Source organism: Pocillopora damicornis, chromosome 12 (assembly GCF_964200805.1).
Source record: "Pocillopora damicornis chromosome 12, jaPocDami1.2, whole genome shotgun sequence".
Taxonomy (NCBI): domain Eukaryota; kingdom Metazoa; phylum Cnidaria; class Anthozoa; order Scleractinia; family Pocilloporidae; genus Pocillopora; species Pocillopora damicornis.
The window spans coordinates 12,653,362-12,670,166 of record NC_142681.1 but is presented as its reverse complement, the minus strand read 5'-3'; the positions used below and the strand labels follow the sequence as shown (position 1 = coordinate 12,670,166).

The window sequence follows — 16,805 nt, the reverse complement described above, 5'->3', positions numbered from 1 at the left end:
AGAGGCCTTCATGAAGAGAAGTAATAAGACCATCTCGATGGTAGGTTCTCCCGTTACCAAGCTTCCTCGGTGTATGCCTTTCTACAAAGAGGGTACGTTTCTGAAGAGACTGTGGTGTTGCGTCGGTGGGGTAGTATAACCCGATAATTTTGGATTTATTGTAAAACGATATACATTGGTGAAACAGGAAAACGACTTGGTGGTCGATTCCGAGAAAACTCCTTCGCGACGTAGAAGAAAGTGACAATGACGCATCCAAACCAGTCGCTAGATCGACAGCATATGGCAGTTTGTGGCAGTTCAGTAAAACACTTGAACAAAAATTTGTCTCTGTAATCGCCACCCTTAGTCCTCACGGTATCAACGAACGCTTTTCATTCTTATTTTTCTAATTACTATGTTCCCACCAATAGCATAGCGCCATTTTCTGCATAGAAACCCACACACAACCCACAATTCCTCCATTCGCTCTGATGAAGGGCTAACGCTCGACATTCTTTACGGTGGCCAATTTACATCATCAACTCAGTTGAAAAAACCAAAATCATGCCTGTCAATATCCTAAAACCCCCTTAAAGGTATTATTTTAGTATCCACCAACCCTAAAATGGGGCAAGAGGGGAAGAGTTAGAGGACAAGACTTAAATGATAACGTCCACGAGCTCCTTATACCTTCCGGGATGAAAAAAACAAAAACAAAAAACTGAAAAGGGTCCAAGACGTAGCATTAATAATTCAGTCTGCTGTCTCATCAAATACCGCAAATATTCACTTCCTTTTGAAGAAATGAGATGGAATTCTTCTTTGTAGGGAAATGAAGTACTTTTCATTGTTAGTTTGTTGCACAGCCTTTTTAAATTTTGCTCATAATCCCAGTGGCTGTGAATCAGCCGACGGCTTACATACCATGCATTTTATTATGGAATTTGCTCACGTCGTTCTTGGTGCGCATGTGTGTTCGTGTGCGTGCGGTCTGTAGTATAGATATATTTGAAAATGGCACTTTTGAACATTTCACTCCCGCAGTGCCGGACAATTTTGAAACAAGATTTAATGCGGTGTCTCTGTGTGCGTGTCTCGATCCAATATTTCGTGCGAGGCCTAAGAAAAACCTTCATGGTTTGTTACAAATTAACGATTAATTGCGCTTACGGGGAAAACCGTACAACTCTCACGGGTTGCATTGTGACATAACACGTTACGGGTACGGGTACCAGTGCAGTGTGCTATTGTGCTCGCCTTTATGAAACAGACTTATTTTAATGAGCTCCAACCGTTAGAATTGATTATATCTAATTGGAACTCAGTTCCCTGATTGCAATCAAATCGCAAGGCGGCATTGCATTTAAGTACATAGGAAAGCCTGATTAGTTCACCAAACGGTGTGGTTTTTTGGAAATACTCCAATGTGTTCTTTACCTTTTTTGACGTTGCCAGCGTTCCTGGTTATGTGCGTTGCTGTTCTTGCTGTCGAGATATTATGCGATGAACAACGTAAGTTGAAACGTAAATTATACATAGTTCTTAAACAACGCATCGCTGATGATAATAACTAGCCGTGAATATTCCCTATAAGCATGCCATAGTGACGCTCACCACAGCATGTCTTGTTTTTAAATCTGTAGCCTGTAGCTTTAACACAATGAATTTACTTTAGGAACCGTATTGATCGAGGCTATTTTCTGAAAATCATTTGCCTTCTCTGACTCACAATTCCATCTGAACTTTAAATACAGAAAAATTATTTTACGCAATGAAACACAAGGATTAGAAATTTGCTAGAATCTTAAATTAGTCATGATAAACTATGATGTTTATAACGGCGTCAAATGTAGGTCAAAGGAATTATTTACCAAGGGAAAATAAACTCAGCTCACATCATAGCTTAACTGAAATAAACTCATGTAAGTACAAAAACCGGAACCTTAGGATCCAGTCGAAGCATTATGTAATCATTTGCGCTGATTAAAGTTTATTTGTTAAGTTACCTTAACACTTAGACCAACTACTGGTGCGTTACTCTTATATCATTGGTGATGATCATTTATACATATATATAAGAGTTGGTCTGAAAATTACACCTAAACCAACGCACTGTGTTAATCTTCCATGTGGTAAAGTTTTTCTAATGACAGACCAGATCCAAAGAATTATTAAATGTACCAACACTGAGCATTTTTGTCGGTTCGCTTTTCGTTACTACGAGTTTTAATCATGCAACATCCCGCTGTGGCGTAACTTAAACCACCTTGTCCCTTAAAGATTGACAGAGCCGCAGTCTTTATACCATGCTCAACTAATTTTTCAATTCACATTTCGTCGGCACATAACTTTCATGGGAAAACTGACTCGAAAGCAAAGAAAAATGGTTTAGAACTTTTAAATAATTTTAGGCGTCATCTCCATCGCTAATGTTATGCGAACAGGCTCATCTCACGAAATTAACCGCTTCTTGGTGATCTATATTCATTCAAATTAGATCGTGTCTTCGTACGCTTTTCTTTATAAGAAACGCTCCGAAATTCACCGCTGTTTGGCAACCTATATGCATTCAAATTAGATCGTGGTTTCGTATGCTTTTCTTCATAGGGAACCCAACAGTTCAACTGAACTTATCTAATTAAAAAACTTTGCGCTTTTTCTCAGTAACAAGACGGAAACACTGAAGTTGGAAATTTATTAAGCAGTCATATCTTATCTACCGTCAACCTCAACCTGCATTGACAAATTCGAAAGACATTCTTTTTATTTTTAATAACCTCGTTTGTTATGTCGGAGAAGTAAATAATCACTTTAAACGCTTGATGGGATCTTTCTTCACTCCGTTCTTTCTTTCTTTCTTTCTTTGCTTTTTCACTGGTTCTAAAAAAGCTTATTTAAAAGAAATTATAATTGAATCTTTACCCAAAAATCTTACGCTTTCTCTATAAGTACTGTTTCCTGCAAGTAATATAATTAATAAAAGCATATTCGAAATGATAATAAGTGCTTCTCAGAGGAAAGTAATGTATTTCTAACTTTTCGGCTTGAACTAGTTGAACTAGGGCCCCTAACACGGTGTTATTAAGCCGGACAGAGAAGAACCACACCGGAAAAGTTTAAAAAATTGTGAGGTATTCATCTATCATATTTCTTGGAATCTATTTTCTTACATAACCAAAACGGAAAATTGCTTCATTAATTTTAAAAACGACTCTTGTTACGACTTGACGACGAAATTTGTTTTGAACTTCGCTGCGGCTAACATGTTGCCAATAGGTACTGCTCATATTCAAAGGTATGGTTTGGTTAGGTCTTTGTTTATCTAAACCGCCTTCTTAACAATCTTACATCAAGCAGAAAATATCACCTTCATCTTAACATTTGGCGAAATGTCATATTCGGCACTAAAATGAAGATCTAATTACTCTAAAAAACCTTCAGACGAGAAACTTTCGAAGTCCATTGATCATCTAAGACCGCAGCTTATATTGGTCAGCGTTTAAATAACCGACCTTAAGTTTTTTACTTCATCTTTAAAACCTTTTGGATTCTTATTCCAGATGAGAGTTCTAAAATGCAACTGAAGAGCACACAAATCATTCGATCTCCTAATGCCGACATGCACCCATGACGCAAACAACACAGTAATTTGAAGGTTCCCGCAAATAAATAATTTATGAAGATAGTATTTCAGAAAAATAATAAAAAAATAATGAGGTATTGAAAATTAAAGTTCTCGGATAAACGAGCCTTAGCTAGAACAGTGTAAAAATAACTGGATGTTAAGTAGTTGGCTTCTGTTTGCAGAAGACGGTAAGCGCACGACAATACAAAGACTTTCCGAGAAACTGTTTGATGGCTACAGGAAGGACTTCTTACCGCGTCTCAATGAATCAGTGCCGGTTAGGGTGGAGTTCGATTTTGAAATAATCACCATCAAAGACGTGGTGAGTCTCTGAAGTTAACTCCAGTCATATCAAATGAATGTTTATTGCATAACAATTCCAGTTTCTGCATACCTATTAGAAAGTTTTTTAATCGGAGGGCGGAGAAACAGGGTGTATCAGTTACAATTCTAATCGTTGCCACCTAAAATTGTTGTACACGAAACGGATGCAGTTACACAACTTTTATTGAAAAGGTATGATAACATACCTTTCAAACTTGTTAAATCCTTACTAAGGAACCCTCACTGTAATTTCAGAACGCCAAGGACCAGACTATGACAGTGTATGGCTGGGTACGACAGGTAAATATTTCATCTTCATCTTTTAAAGTGAACGGTTATTAAATGACTGTACATATATATGAAAGCACATACATTACAACTGCGGACAAAGAAATTAATACAGAAGCGATTTTCATGATAATGAACACTACTTAGCACTACTTAGGCAATAGTGAAAATAACGCCTGAAAAAATCTTTTTCTTGGCCTTATTTTCACTACGATAAGAAAATATTTTTGCCTGCCCTATTTTCACTACTGCTTAAGAAGCGTTCATTGCTGCAAAGATCGCTTCCATATTCAGAACGGTTATTATTTTCCTCCTGGAGCGGCTGGGGGAGGGGTTAGGATCCCCTCTCGTTGGCAGTTAATTGCAACTGGGAGTCAAACTGGAATTGGGGTGACTTTTGTGAATATGAGATTTTGTTCCGATCCACTCAGGTTTGGCACAATCCGTTTCTTCAGTGGAATTCTTCCGAGTATGGTGGCATTAAAAACCTTCAGGCAAGCGCCGAGAAGATCTGGGTACCAGACATACTCATGTACAACAAGTAAGAGGAAGCTAACACTAACGTGTCAAATTAACTGAATAAAAGGGAAACCGTATTAAACATTATTATATTTTTAACTCCGAATGTTGCTTTTCTAGTATCCTGATTGGTTCATTCAACTCCAGTAATCAGCTCATATTCCGAATCGCTGTATGTGGAAATGCACTGCAACAACTGTTGCGGAGCTGAAAAAAGCTCCAAATATCCAAACGTTCAGGATTTAATGAAATTTAATAGAGCAAGTATTCCATTCGTGCCTGTTGGATACGAGATTGGGTGTAGTAATAAAATCTTGGTTATAGCCAACGAGGCACGTATCTCTTATCCAACGCGAGCTCTTAGAATAACTAGGGACCTTGAGCAGTCAGGACGGCAACGCCGAGGAGGAAGTGAATCAAAAATAAAAAATTGAATTCTTATTTTTAGTAAGAATTTCACAAGAATGTTCCACCACCATCGAAAAGTAGTCGCACTAACCTACGCATTTAGACACAAGGATGGTCAGTTCGATCTTTGCCAAGACAGTGACTAATCTGAGAATTACATTTTACTTTTTCTAGCGTTGACCTCCAGGACCGTATTGGTGGTGGACCTTCAACATACAAAACCAAAGTTGTCGTCCAAGCGAACGGACAAAACGACTGGACAAGTCCTGCCATTTTCCAAACTCTGTGTTCCATAGATGTAACCTACTTCCCCTTCGACATACAAAAATGTTCTCTTAAGTTCGGTTCTTGGGCCTCAAGCAGTCAACAGTTAACTATGAGCTCGGAACAGATGAGTGGGAAAACAAATCAGTATGTGGACAATGGCGAATGGGATATCCTCAAAATAGAGGCTAAAAGGAACGTTGTGCAATACAGAACGGGAGCTTTTGACGACGTGACAGTTACCATCGTGATAGGTCGCGAGTACTTCGTCTTCTGTGTGAACTTAATAATTCCGTGCTTTCTTATTTCGTCAATGATATTTCTAGGTTTTATTCTTCCTCCAGAATGCGGAGAGAGGATTGGGTTAAGTATTACCGTTCTCCTCGCTATGACGGTCTTCCAACAGTTAACTTCGGACATTTTCCCTTCATTTTACTTCCCGCTCCTTGGTCAGTATTATTTTGCAACCAGCGTAGAAATAAGTATTTCAATTTTGGCGACAACGGTGATTCTTAATTTCACAGCGCGCAAAAACAAAAAAATGCCACGCTGGATGCGGAAGTTGATGCTGCAGTGGATGGCGCGTGTGGTCCTCCTGGGGAAAACTGTGGAAAAAAGTTGTCCAAAACCAAAATTCAAAAGATCCACCCAGCGAAGAAGGCCGGAAACGGAATACAAGGACCGTAAAGAAGCCAGGGAAAATGGAGCTGTTGTTCATGAGCAAATGATGCACGGATCGTCACCCGATCAATCCGAGCGAAAGGATGACCGCCTTGTGGCTGAGCTCAAAAGCATGTTCATGATTTCCAAAAGTCTTGATCGTGGTGGATTACGGTACGCCAACTCGGTCAAGAGCACCCACTCGAATGGATTTACAGACAAAAATCCCTACAGCCCTGAACCTTACGAAGTCTGGAACGAGACTAGCTTGGCATGTACAGGAGTACTTGATGAAAATGGCGAAGAACTCGACGAATACGAACTTAATTTACGTAAATGGGAGTGGATCATGGCTGCAAGGGTCCTGGATCGAGCTTTCCTGTGGATTTGCATAATTACTGGAATTGTAACATTCCTAGCCATTTTCATGCGAGCACCTCGCTTGCAAGAAATAATATTTAGTTCCTAGAACGGACATGAAATGCCGTTTACCCTTCAAGGATGGGAACAAAAGATAGTTAGACGATAGATGAAGACTTTGGTCATCGTAGATAAGCCGTAAAATATTCGAGACATATTGAACAAGATAGTACAGTGCAATTAGAAGTTATTTATCAGTGTTCGTGTGGAAAATTCGAAGCAGCTGGCTCTATGTGAGGATGATGAACTCTGGATCGAGACGTCCGGGTTCCGAAGCCCTTGCAAGGGAAATAGGTCATGTCCTTGTTCCACGAACGCTCGCATGAGGCTTAGTGCCAAAAATTCAAAGTAAAAATGAATTTAAATTGCACCAGGAAAAGACCTCGTTTTTGTAAAAAGAATTTGCAATTAGCCTCGATTTGAAAAGAGGCTTGTGACATCTTGTAAATGGCCTGTTGCGTTGCCTCTCTCGATGAACAGCTAAAGTCATGGTAACGAAGACCTTATGAGAAAACGAGAGAGCCCGGGGAGAGAAGGGGGGGGGGGGGGAGAGAAAAGAGAGAGACTGAGTCATTTACAGTATTTTTGGAAGAGAATGGCGTGGAACTCGAACGGCAAGAACTGAAGATGTTACTGTGAGATTACATCACGACCGCCAGGGTCTTGGAAAGAGCCTTACTGTAGATTCCCACAATAACTTACATTGTAACGTTTGTCGCTGGTTTTACGAAAACACATCGCTAACAATAGTTGTTTTATAAAACGAAGGAAACATTTCGCAGCCCTGTACCGATTTAAGACCGTCGGAAATTGCGAATTTGTCGAGATACGACTTTTGCGAGAGCTTATTCAAGCCGAGAGCGTTAAAAGAGTCACCAAAGTTAAGTAATACTTTTCCCCCTAGGATCAGAGAAGGAGGAACCAAAAAGCAAGTTTTCATTACATTTCGTATTCATTACTTGAATCACTGATTTCAATATTAGAATTCTTTGTAATAAAAATAACTAACAAATGTACACTTTTTGGATTGAGTTGCTGTGGAAAAAAAGCGAAATATACATGAAAGAAGCGAAAAAGAGGCATCGTCCGCGCCCCTGGCCATCGCCACATCTACATATCACAAATTCCACGTTCATGTTAACCATGTCAATTGTCCAAACTTTGAAGACGTAGAATTACTTTCCACTTAATTGACAAATTAGATTCGAGCATGGGAGTACAAGAGCCCTTTTAATAACAGACCAGCTGCAAAAATCTGTCGCGCATGCTTTGAATTCCTATAGGCCACGACCCCCGGAGCAACACTTTGGTTTTCGACGCCTATCTTTTTCGTCATCTTCTTTTCTCCTCTTTTCCAGCACTGAAATTAAATTTGGAATAAAACATTTGCATCACCAAAGTTAATAGAGCATTCTACTTTTCCAATTCACTTGAGTCAGTCGAGGAACACCCGACGCATATACAACAGCTGATTTTAGAATATTTTCATAGCATAAAAGTTAAAAATACTTGAAATACTTCAATTATTACTCAATGCGCTGTCCCTCTGTCTAATTTTTGTGTATGCGTTTCTCGTGGTTTTCAGATATCTAATTAAAAAAAAATTCCATGTTGCCGTGCGTCTGTTAAGTAATAGATCACAGCTACTGCCCAAATGTGGTAAGAACAAAAATGTATCACTGATGTTCTTAGCCCATCTTGACGCCTTCTGTGGTCTGTTACTATCAAGACCCGCGAGGACATGGAATCTGTTTGTTTTAAAAAGCAAAAGGTTGTTAATGGCAACGTCATTTATACGTCCGTCCTTAAATAGATCCCAAGTAAGAACCAATCAAATCGCGTGCATAATTCAGCCTAGCACAAAACCCTTAACCCTGTGGACCCCGAGTGTGATTGACTTCTGATTTCTCCTCACAATATCACACTTGAATTAAATGTAAAGGTTTTGAGACTAAAGGAAATGATCACCAATTTAAGGCGCTCCTCATTGACACAAAAGTTTTCCTTATCAGCACTACAGGAATTGTAAAGAGAACAGTGTGGACAAATTAAATACTAATGCTAGGGTGCAAAGAGCTAAACGAGATGATCTTTTCGGATTTCAGATGACTATCTCAGTCAGAAGTTTAAGGACACACAATTACTGATCTGCCAAAGCCTCTTCGATGACACTAACCAGTCTTTTGAAAACTCAGCTCTGTTTGTAAAACACCAAACATAACTTTCTCCTACAATGGATAAGTTTATCTTCTATGGTAATTTCGTAGTAGGCTGTCACGACTTATTTAATATATCAGAAGGGATAATACAAATTATTTTTCTGATAATTTACTTAACATAACATACTAGTGTGAGTTGGCAAGTGTACGCGCGAACTTGCCTTTTTCTTATGAACTAAGAAAAAGGCAAGGTCTTAGGAGTACTTACCCAGGCCACCCCCACTTCCTATCTGTTGCACTCCAACTCTTTTTCCCTGAGTCTCTAGCTCACGTAGAATTGCTTGCTCAAACGTTACGGCTGCTAGTCGACGGAAAAGGCCTTTGACGTTCTCTCCTGAGTACAATCGAAACACGATGGTCAACTAACTGGGCGGTTTAATTTTTGTGGTGACTTGCGATGAAGTCAAGACATCTTACCACTTACCCTGTAATGAGTGATCTGTTCGCTTAAGTCATAAGCAAGCCCAAATTAGTTCCTCATTTTGTTTGGTACTTAAAAAATCTCTGGTGAAGAGGGAAAACTAAACGAAGAAAAACCTCTTCTACCTCTTAACCCTTTAACCCCTAAGAGTGACTAGAATCCAAATTCTTCTTACAGTATCACTCCTGGGTCACACATTTAAGATACGAGAGTAAAGAAAATGATAAAACACTTAAGAGTCTCCTGATTGTTGAATAAATTCTCCTTGTCAACACCTTAAGTAACGCATGGTGAACAGTATGGAAATTATGCATCCTGACGTTAGGAAGTAAATGGTTAAAGAAAGATGTTAGGAGATGGAAATTAGCGGGAACAAGGAAAATCAAGCTGACAGGGACATACATGTATGCTTCCCCAGACAAAATTTCATCACTTCTGATATCGCTGTGCTGTTATTTTGCGACCAAGAGACTGAACTACCTTGTTACGTTTCCGCGAAATGGTTATTACTTTGCATAAAGTCTCACAACTAAATTTTCCAGTGAAGGTTTACCTGATTTAGATGATACACTCCAGTATTCTGCGTTAATTTCTTCTGCAACTTTCAAAGCACTCGTCTCCATTTGTGAAAATTCATTGCTTTTCTGCACAAGACAATTTATTACAACCACTTAACGATTTCCTTTGTATCGGTGTTTCTTTCCTTATAGCCGAATAGCTAAAGTCTAAACGTCTTTTTTCCAATCAGTGAAATATTCTAGGGAATTTTTTTCTCAATGTGAAAGTATTTACATTGACAACGTAAAACTGATTATCGACTTACTGTTGATACTGTCATTGAAACCAAATATCAGAACCAGTATTAAATTTTATTGGCTGTGGAAATTAGGGCATCTTAACATCTTCAAGATAATAATCAATAGGGTAATTTTCTACTCCGGTTCCAAGCATAAGTGCAATGCATTATGTACGCCGTGTGGACTTATTAATCTCATCTCAAAAGTAATCAGTAATAGTATATTTTCAAACTGCCATTCATGTGTGCTTTCAGTTTTTCAAAATGCCTCAAATGTGGAAGTACACGTAATACCATTTCAAGCTGTCAACAGGCAACTAATAACGACGACAACATGATAAAAAAACCCTTTACTCACACAGAGGTCCTTTTTGGATCCTACAAGGAAAATTTCTGGACAAGTTGTTGTGTTTTGTTCTAAAGCTTCCTCCAGCCATTGCCTAATTCAGCAGAAAAGAATAGAACACTTTTATCCAACACAGTCATGGGAGGCCTACAATTCAGGTTGTTCAATATGAATGAAAAGCCACTGAACATTGCTTAACATAAACAAGTAAATTTCAAGGTCTACAAAATTGCATAAATTGATCTAATACTATACAATTATTATATTTAATTTAGTAAACATGAAATTCTTCTTCAAGTTGCAGTGAAAGATGCTTCACTAAGCGGAATGTTTTCAGTTGCATTATTACTTCATACAGGTGGTTTTAACCCTTTACATCCAAACATCAGTATGCATATTCTCTATACTGTCCTCTATTTACTTCCTTAGGTGCTGATGAGGAGAATTTGTTTAACAATCAATAACTTCTTCAGTTAGTGATCATTTCCTTTGATCTTGCGACCGTTATCTGTTATTCAGGGGTGATATACATGAAGTATGGAGAAATAAGGTGCCAGTCACTCCTAGGGTTTCAAGGGTTAATAATAATAATAGTACTAATGATAATAATAATAACTATAATAATAATTATTATTATTAATCAAAATGCCAGTGATAATGATAATCAACCAATAATGTAAAAAGGGCTAGCTCACTTTGTATTGTGAAGAGTCTTGATGCTTGTGAGGTCAAACACTAAGATGATCACTGCAGAAATAAGACAAAATAATATAATTGTCACCATCCATCTACAGTGTGTGCAGCAAACAAAAATACAAACAAACATGCTGATAAACTGACATACATGAAAATTGTCTATGGACTAAAGGTGTCAATGATCATCTAAGGTAGGTTTCTATTATATATGTGGTGTACAGATGTAATTTTGCTCACATCAAATCAAGTCAGGTTTTATAAAATAATTCATGCTTCAGGTAGGAGGTCATTAAAAACTTACCATGTGCTCCCCTGTAATAGGATTGAGCCATGCATTTGAATCTCTCTTGGCCAGCTGTATCCCAACTAGACATCATTTAAGAGTAAAATATCCATTATACAAAATTAGATATAGATAGATGTTCTTCATCTTGTCACAAGCATGGGACAAGGAAAAAATTCTGACTCCCTATGAGGAGTTGAACCTTAGAACTTCAGATTCTGCACCCCGATGCTCTACCACAGAGCCACTGAGACTCTGAGGTGAGAAAGGCCCAATACGAAGTTCATATATGACACACTGCAATTTTCTTATTCTATTTACAGAACATGATGCCATTGACATTGCTGATCCTAGTAATATGCAGGACACATATCTTCTGTGAACTTTGTAATGGCCTTGCTCACCATGAAGTCTCTGTGGCTCAGTGGTAGAGCATCGGAAAGCAGAATTCTAAGGTCCAAGGTTCAATGCCTCATGGGAACTCACAATTTTTTCTTTGTCCCACGCTTGTGATATTAAACAGAAAAACATTTTTCTCTATTTCTTTACCCAGCCTAGTACTTACCATCTTCCTTATTCTACTTACAAAATTAAATATGTTCTGATTCTTGCTGTGCTGTTGGTACAATAATTTGACAAGTCACTTGAAACCAAACAAGGAATGAAAAGTGGTCAAGGAGTGGACAATGATGCACTTAACCCTTTAACCCTTTAACTCCCAGAGGTGACTAACATGTAACTTCTCCCTACAATATCTATTTATAAAATAATTCAAATAGTACGTGCGCTCTGATTGGCCATAAAACCATTTTACATGAGCATATGTAAACACGGTTTTCGTTCCTCTTTCATTAGTTATTTTGTAAAAAAAAGAAATGTAAAATGGTTTCCGTGTTTACATAGCCTGATGTAAACGCTTGGGAGGTTGGGAGAACACTCAATAAGCTGGAAACCACTCTGCTTCGCATCGTGGTTTCCTACGCTTATCTCATGTTCTCCCAACCTCCCGCGTGTTTACATCAGGCTATGTAAACACGGAAACCATTTTACATTTCTTCAATGTTCTCTAGCAAACAGTTACTGAGAATACTCAAACTTATCAGGATGAAGTTTTTATCTTGATCTTACACCAAATTCTCATAACTAATTTACAAGGAATTTTGTAGCAGCAAGAGGAGAGAATTAACAATCAGATCTTGAGGGTTAACTCACACATCAAATTTGTAATTCTCCTTACTACCAAATGTACAATTCTTACAATGTTAGTTCAGAGAATTTAGTATTGGATCAACTAATTATCCCCAAGTTGATATTTTTCTTTATTCTCATCACTTAGCTGCTTGATATTGTATTGATATTGTAAGGAGAAATTCTGTCTTGGTCACTTGTGGGAGTGAAAGGGTTAAATGTCTTCTTTAGGTGAATCTTAACTTTCCTAGACACTACATAGCTGCAATGCTATGAAACTTTGTTATAAGTAAGGGATAACTCAAATAAAAGCTTGCCTTGATCAGCATTTGTGATTTTCTTACAAGTGATGGGATGATGTCATACATGTTTTTCTTACATTTGCATGTTGAACTCTTGATCAAGAATCCTAAATCGCTCCACTTCAAAGTCTACACCAATGGTTGCTTTGTAATCTCTGTCATATAGGTTACGACAGTATCTGCAATAAAATACCAAATTCAGTACTGTGGAGCCTAGATGTAGAAAGTTGCTATAGCATGTTGATGCCAGTCATGATAAAGGTCCACTCAAAATATTAAATTTTAAATTGAGGAAGATGTGGAAAACTAAGCTGCAGTGTGCTGGACTCTGGATCAGGAGGTCTGGATTTGACTCCTGGCTGGATCAGCGAGTTGTGCTCGCAGGCACAACACTCAATTCTCACAGAGCCTCTCTCTCCACCCAGGAGTATAAATGACTACCGGTGGATTGCCAGGGAAGCCTGATGAAATGCTCAGGGGTAACCCTGTGATGGACTAACATCCCTTCCAGGAAGGGGGGAGAGAGTAATAATACTCCAAGTCACTTCAGGGTACTTGTAAAGTGGGGCAAGTTGTTGCTGGGTGGGCCACTAAGCTCTAGTACTGACTAAACCCCTGAATAGATGAACCTTTCATGTACACATGATAAATACTTAAATGTTTTACACACCTGTTAACTAGACATGTTTTCCCAACAGCAGTGTCACCCACAACTATAGATTTGGCCACTTTTAAACTGAAGACGAAAAGAAAAAATTTTTGCTTTCATTAGTCTACTTCAAGTTCAGTACTGTAGTGGTATTTAGATTTTTAATGTGGTCCTTTTCCAATTGGCAGTTATGGTAGATCTTGAGCAGAAAATTTCATTTCCAATCATGTACAGTTGTGCAAACTAATATGAAACCAAATACTTCAGGGCTAAAGAGCACAATAAACCAAAAAAAATAATTAATGATAACCAAAAGAGGCTATGATCTATTAAAGTACGGCACTATAATTAGTTGTTTGTACATGAGTATGCTTTATTCCTACAGGTGTAATTGTTGTGCATACTTACTAGATCAATTAGAGTTGTCAGCAGACAGCAGACTCTTACCCAAAATGTAAAGTATCCATAATTACATAATAATTATTAGATTACTTTCTTGACAGGATGAATAAATCCTTGAAAACTTGAGTCACAAGTACACTGTAGATTAAAGATCAGCTCTTATCCACAACTAATGTACATTTATTTTATTCAGAACACGATTGTTCAATTAATGTTCATTCCTTTACAAATCAAGAGTTGCAAAGTGAAAGCTGTCAAGATATGGGATTCCTGTGACTAACCACTTTATTTACAGACTTTGTGGCTCTTATGAAAGTCTAACAATGAAAGGACATTATTAGGAACTTCTAGAATGAGGAAGAACTCATAACATTTTGTCTTTTTTTTCTTGTTCTTTCTTTTGTGTGATCTATTTATTCACTTATTTCTTCCTTCACTGGAGGAAAGGATGCTACATAATATACTGATAGATTTATCATAATAGCATTAAAGGGTCAGTAGACTTCAACTATAATTTACAAATAACACATAATTTTGTGCTTCAACCTAAGTTAGATGATTTTGCGTCAACATTGATTTCTCATCTGTGAATACTTACGATATGTTGCCAGTATTTCCTGAAGAACATGCATCCTTGGTTTTAGGGTGAAAATTAGAAGCCTGTCTTGGGGCTGCATCAGCTGTATAAAACTATGGATACGGAAAAAAAAAGAAACTCATGAAAAAAAAACCGAGACATTAATCAAATTGAATTGATTGTTATCAACTTACTAACAATTATTGGCCAAAGCGAAATAAACATTGTGTAAATAATTATTCAACAATATTCACTGAATCTGAGGTGAATGATTTTTTAAAGCATAACTGCCAGGTGCTTCCAAATTCTGTTGTCAATTTATTTTGTTGTTGAAAATGTTTTGCTAAAATTGTTTTGATAACTCATATTAATGTGAGCAGCCAGTTTCCCTAAAATTTAGCAGATTCATTTAATTCAATCAGCAAAAACTTCATATCTTTTGTTTGAAAAGTGTTATGCCAAACTTAGCAGCATATTTTGTGCTCTTCAGAATTGCATTTTTTTTCTTTTACGTTTATCACTTCCTGCAAAACATTGACAAAAACTCCAGGTAGCCATTTTGAAATTTGGTGCTCCTGCTATAATCACCTTGTGTGAGGTGTTAATAGATAGATATGATGCAATCTACACTACCAATCAGAGCACACACTCTATAATCACCAGAGCAATTATACTAATTAATAAATAGATTTGAAGATTGCATTTCAGCTATTGCTTGAATATCCTACATGGGCCAGTCTGAAAGGTTCTCCTGCCATAATCTAGAACAAATTTCTCTCATCATCTTTTCTTCAGATCTTGTCAGGATAATTTATTGCCACTTTAGTGTGCATGAAGGTTTCTGCAGCACAACCCTAGCAAAACCTTCACTATATAGATAGTTAGATCCATAGTTTGTAAAAATATTGATACAAGATGTTTCACATGCAGCTCAATCATGAAGAGTTACCATACCCTCATAACACTATAGAGTCCTCATAACACTATAAAGTCCTCATAACACAATAGAGTCCTCTTAACACTATAAAGTCCTTACAACACTATAAAGCCTGCACCTAACTATTTGACAGGTTATATGCAATGAAAAATAAAGTCGGGTGGATAAAAAAGAATTGATGCTTCCCCTCGAATGTAGGTTTTTCCAGCCCTAAGCCTGGTATTTCCCTCTTGGGACTAGCATGTCTATCAATAACAGTGAAATTTCTATTGTTGAACTGCAGCACTGGCAATTAAATTACCAAGGATGATAGAAAAGAAGCAGAAATGAGAAAGCCATACGCCAATATATTCAAAATTTCCAATGAACACATAAACCCATAACCCGGTGTAGCTCTATCAATGATACAGCCGACCACCTCCCCCCATTTTTGCACAGTCATCTCCGATAATTTGGCAATTGCACATTTTTCCAACCTAACACGCTACACTGCAGAGCTTCCAACACTCTTAAAAGCAGCAAAAATCTTCCTGATAACCCTTAAGTTCCTACTGTAACCTGAGATATTGTCATGCCTCTGCATTGAGAAAGAATATTTCAAATACGTTGAAACTTAGTCATGTTTATAACCTGCGAATAAAAATTTACCATCCTACTTACCTTAGGAAGTTCATTTATCACACGATCCTTCTCAGCCGTACTCATACTCATGTTAACGGCCACGGAGATGTGAAAGTAATCCCTTGTTCCGTGACACAGCTTGTGATGCAACGATCAGAAACTTCCGTAGTTACATGAACGTGTTTTGGTTTCGGTCGACCTCTAATTGACAGGCGTTCGAAGTTGTACCTGGAAGCTACAAATGCTTGTAAACTCCGCGATACATTTAAGCAAGACGTGTTTATTACAACATGAGCCGGTGATTTGATTGAATCAAACCCACAAAAGTAGAGAACCTAGAATGAACACAATATCAGTTGCCAAGTGGCACCCGGCAAGATTGACCTGTGCGCGCAGATTATTAACATACGGGCCACAATTTGCTCCAATCCCTCTCCGGTCCTCCATCAAAGGCTCCAAGCAAAGAAGAGGAATTCCTCCCACGTAGGAAGAGAACAAGAAGTCCTGTTAAAGATACAGTTATTGAGCTGAAAACAAAGTGGTCGAAGGAAGAGTGCAGAATTTGTGAAAGAAGGAAAAAATTTATGGTATTCGATATACACGACTTTGCTAATACCGCGTCCAAATGAATGCTGGGTTGTCCAACCCAGTACCAGGTCCCTCAAGGGGCACGTAGCTACGCGCGGCCTCAATGTTTGTTGCTGTTGTGTGAGATGCAGAGCTAAAAAAGCTTTGTAAATTATTTTTAAGTTGCATGTTAGCAAACGTTTTTTCTATCCATGGTGGGCCGAAGAGATAATAAATCTGTGTGGATATTTGAGAAAATGACAATAGACATTCCCAAAGTTACAACACTATATCGAAAACCTTTTATTTCC

The 16,805-nt window shown here is 37.9% G+C and overlaps 2 protein-coding genes across 2 annotated transcripts; one reads left to right on the top strand and one right to left on the bottom strand.

Moving 5' to 3' along the window:
- Window positions 1-69: 69 nt before the first annotated feature.
- On the top strand, window positions 70-7,504 carry LOC113684405 (neuronal acetylcholine receptor subunit alpha-9). The gene is made up of 5 exons (XM_027201774.2): window positions 70-1,494; window positions 3,790-3,929; window positions 4,187-4,231; window positions 4,651-4,760; window positions 5,321-7,504. Exons 1-5 carry the CDS (start codon window positions 1,407-1,409, stop codon window positions 6,537-6,539), a joined length of 1,602 nt encoding a protein of 533 aa, XP_027057575.2. The 5' UTR covers window positions 70-1,406; the 3' UTR covers window positions 6,540-7,504.
- On the bottom strand, window positions 7,462-16,561 carry LOC113684406 (ras-related protein Rab-34). Its single transcript, XM_027201775.2, has 10 exons — window positions 15,967-16,561; window positions 14,391-14,482; window positions 13,412-13,477; window positions 12,819-12,920; window positions 11,270-11,334; window positions 10,968-11,019; window positions 10,285-10,366; window positions 9,684-9,774; window positions 8,918-9,043; window positions 7,462-7,850 (listed from the first exon to the last, which is right to left on the bottom strand). The coding sequence occupies exons 1-10, from the start codon at window positions 16,015-16,017 to the stop codon at window positions 7,768-7,770; spliced, it is 810 nt and encodes a 269-aa protein (XP_027057576.2). The 5' UTR covers window positions 16,018-16,561; the 3' UTR covers window positions 7,462-7,767.
- Window positions 16,562-16,805: the final 244 nt, after the last annotated feature.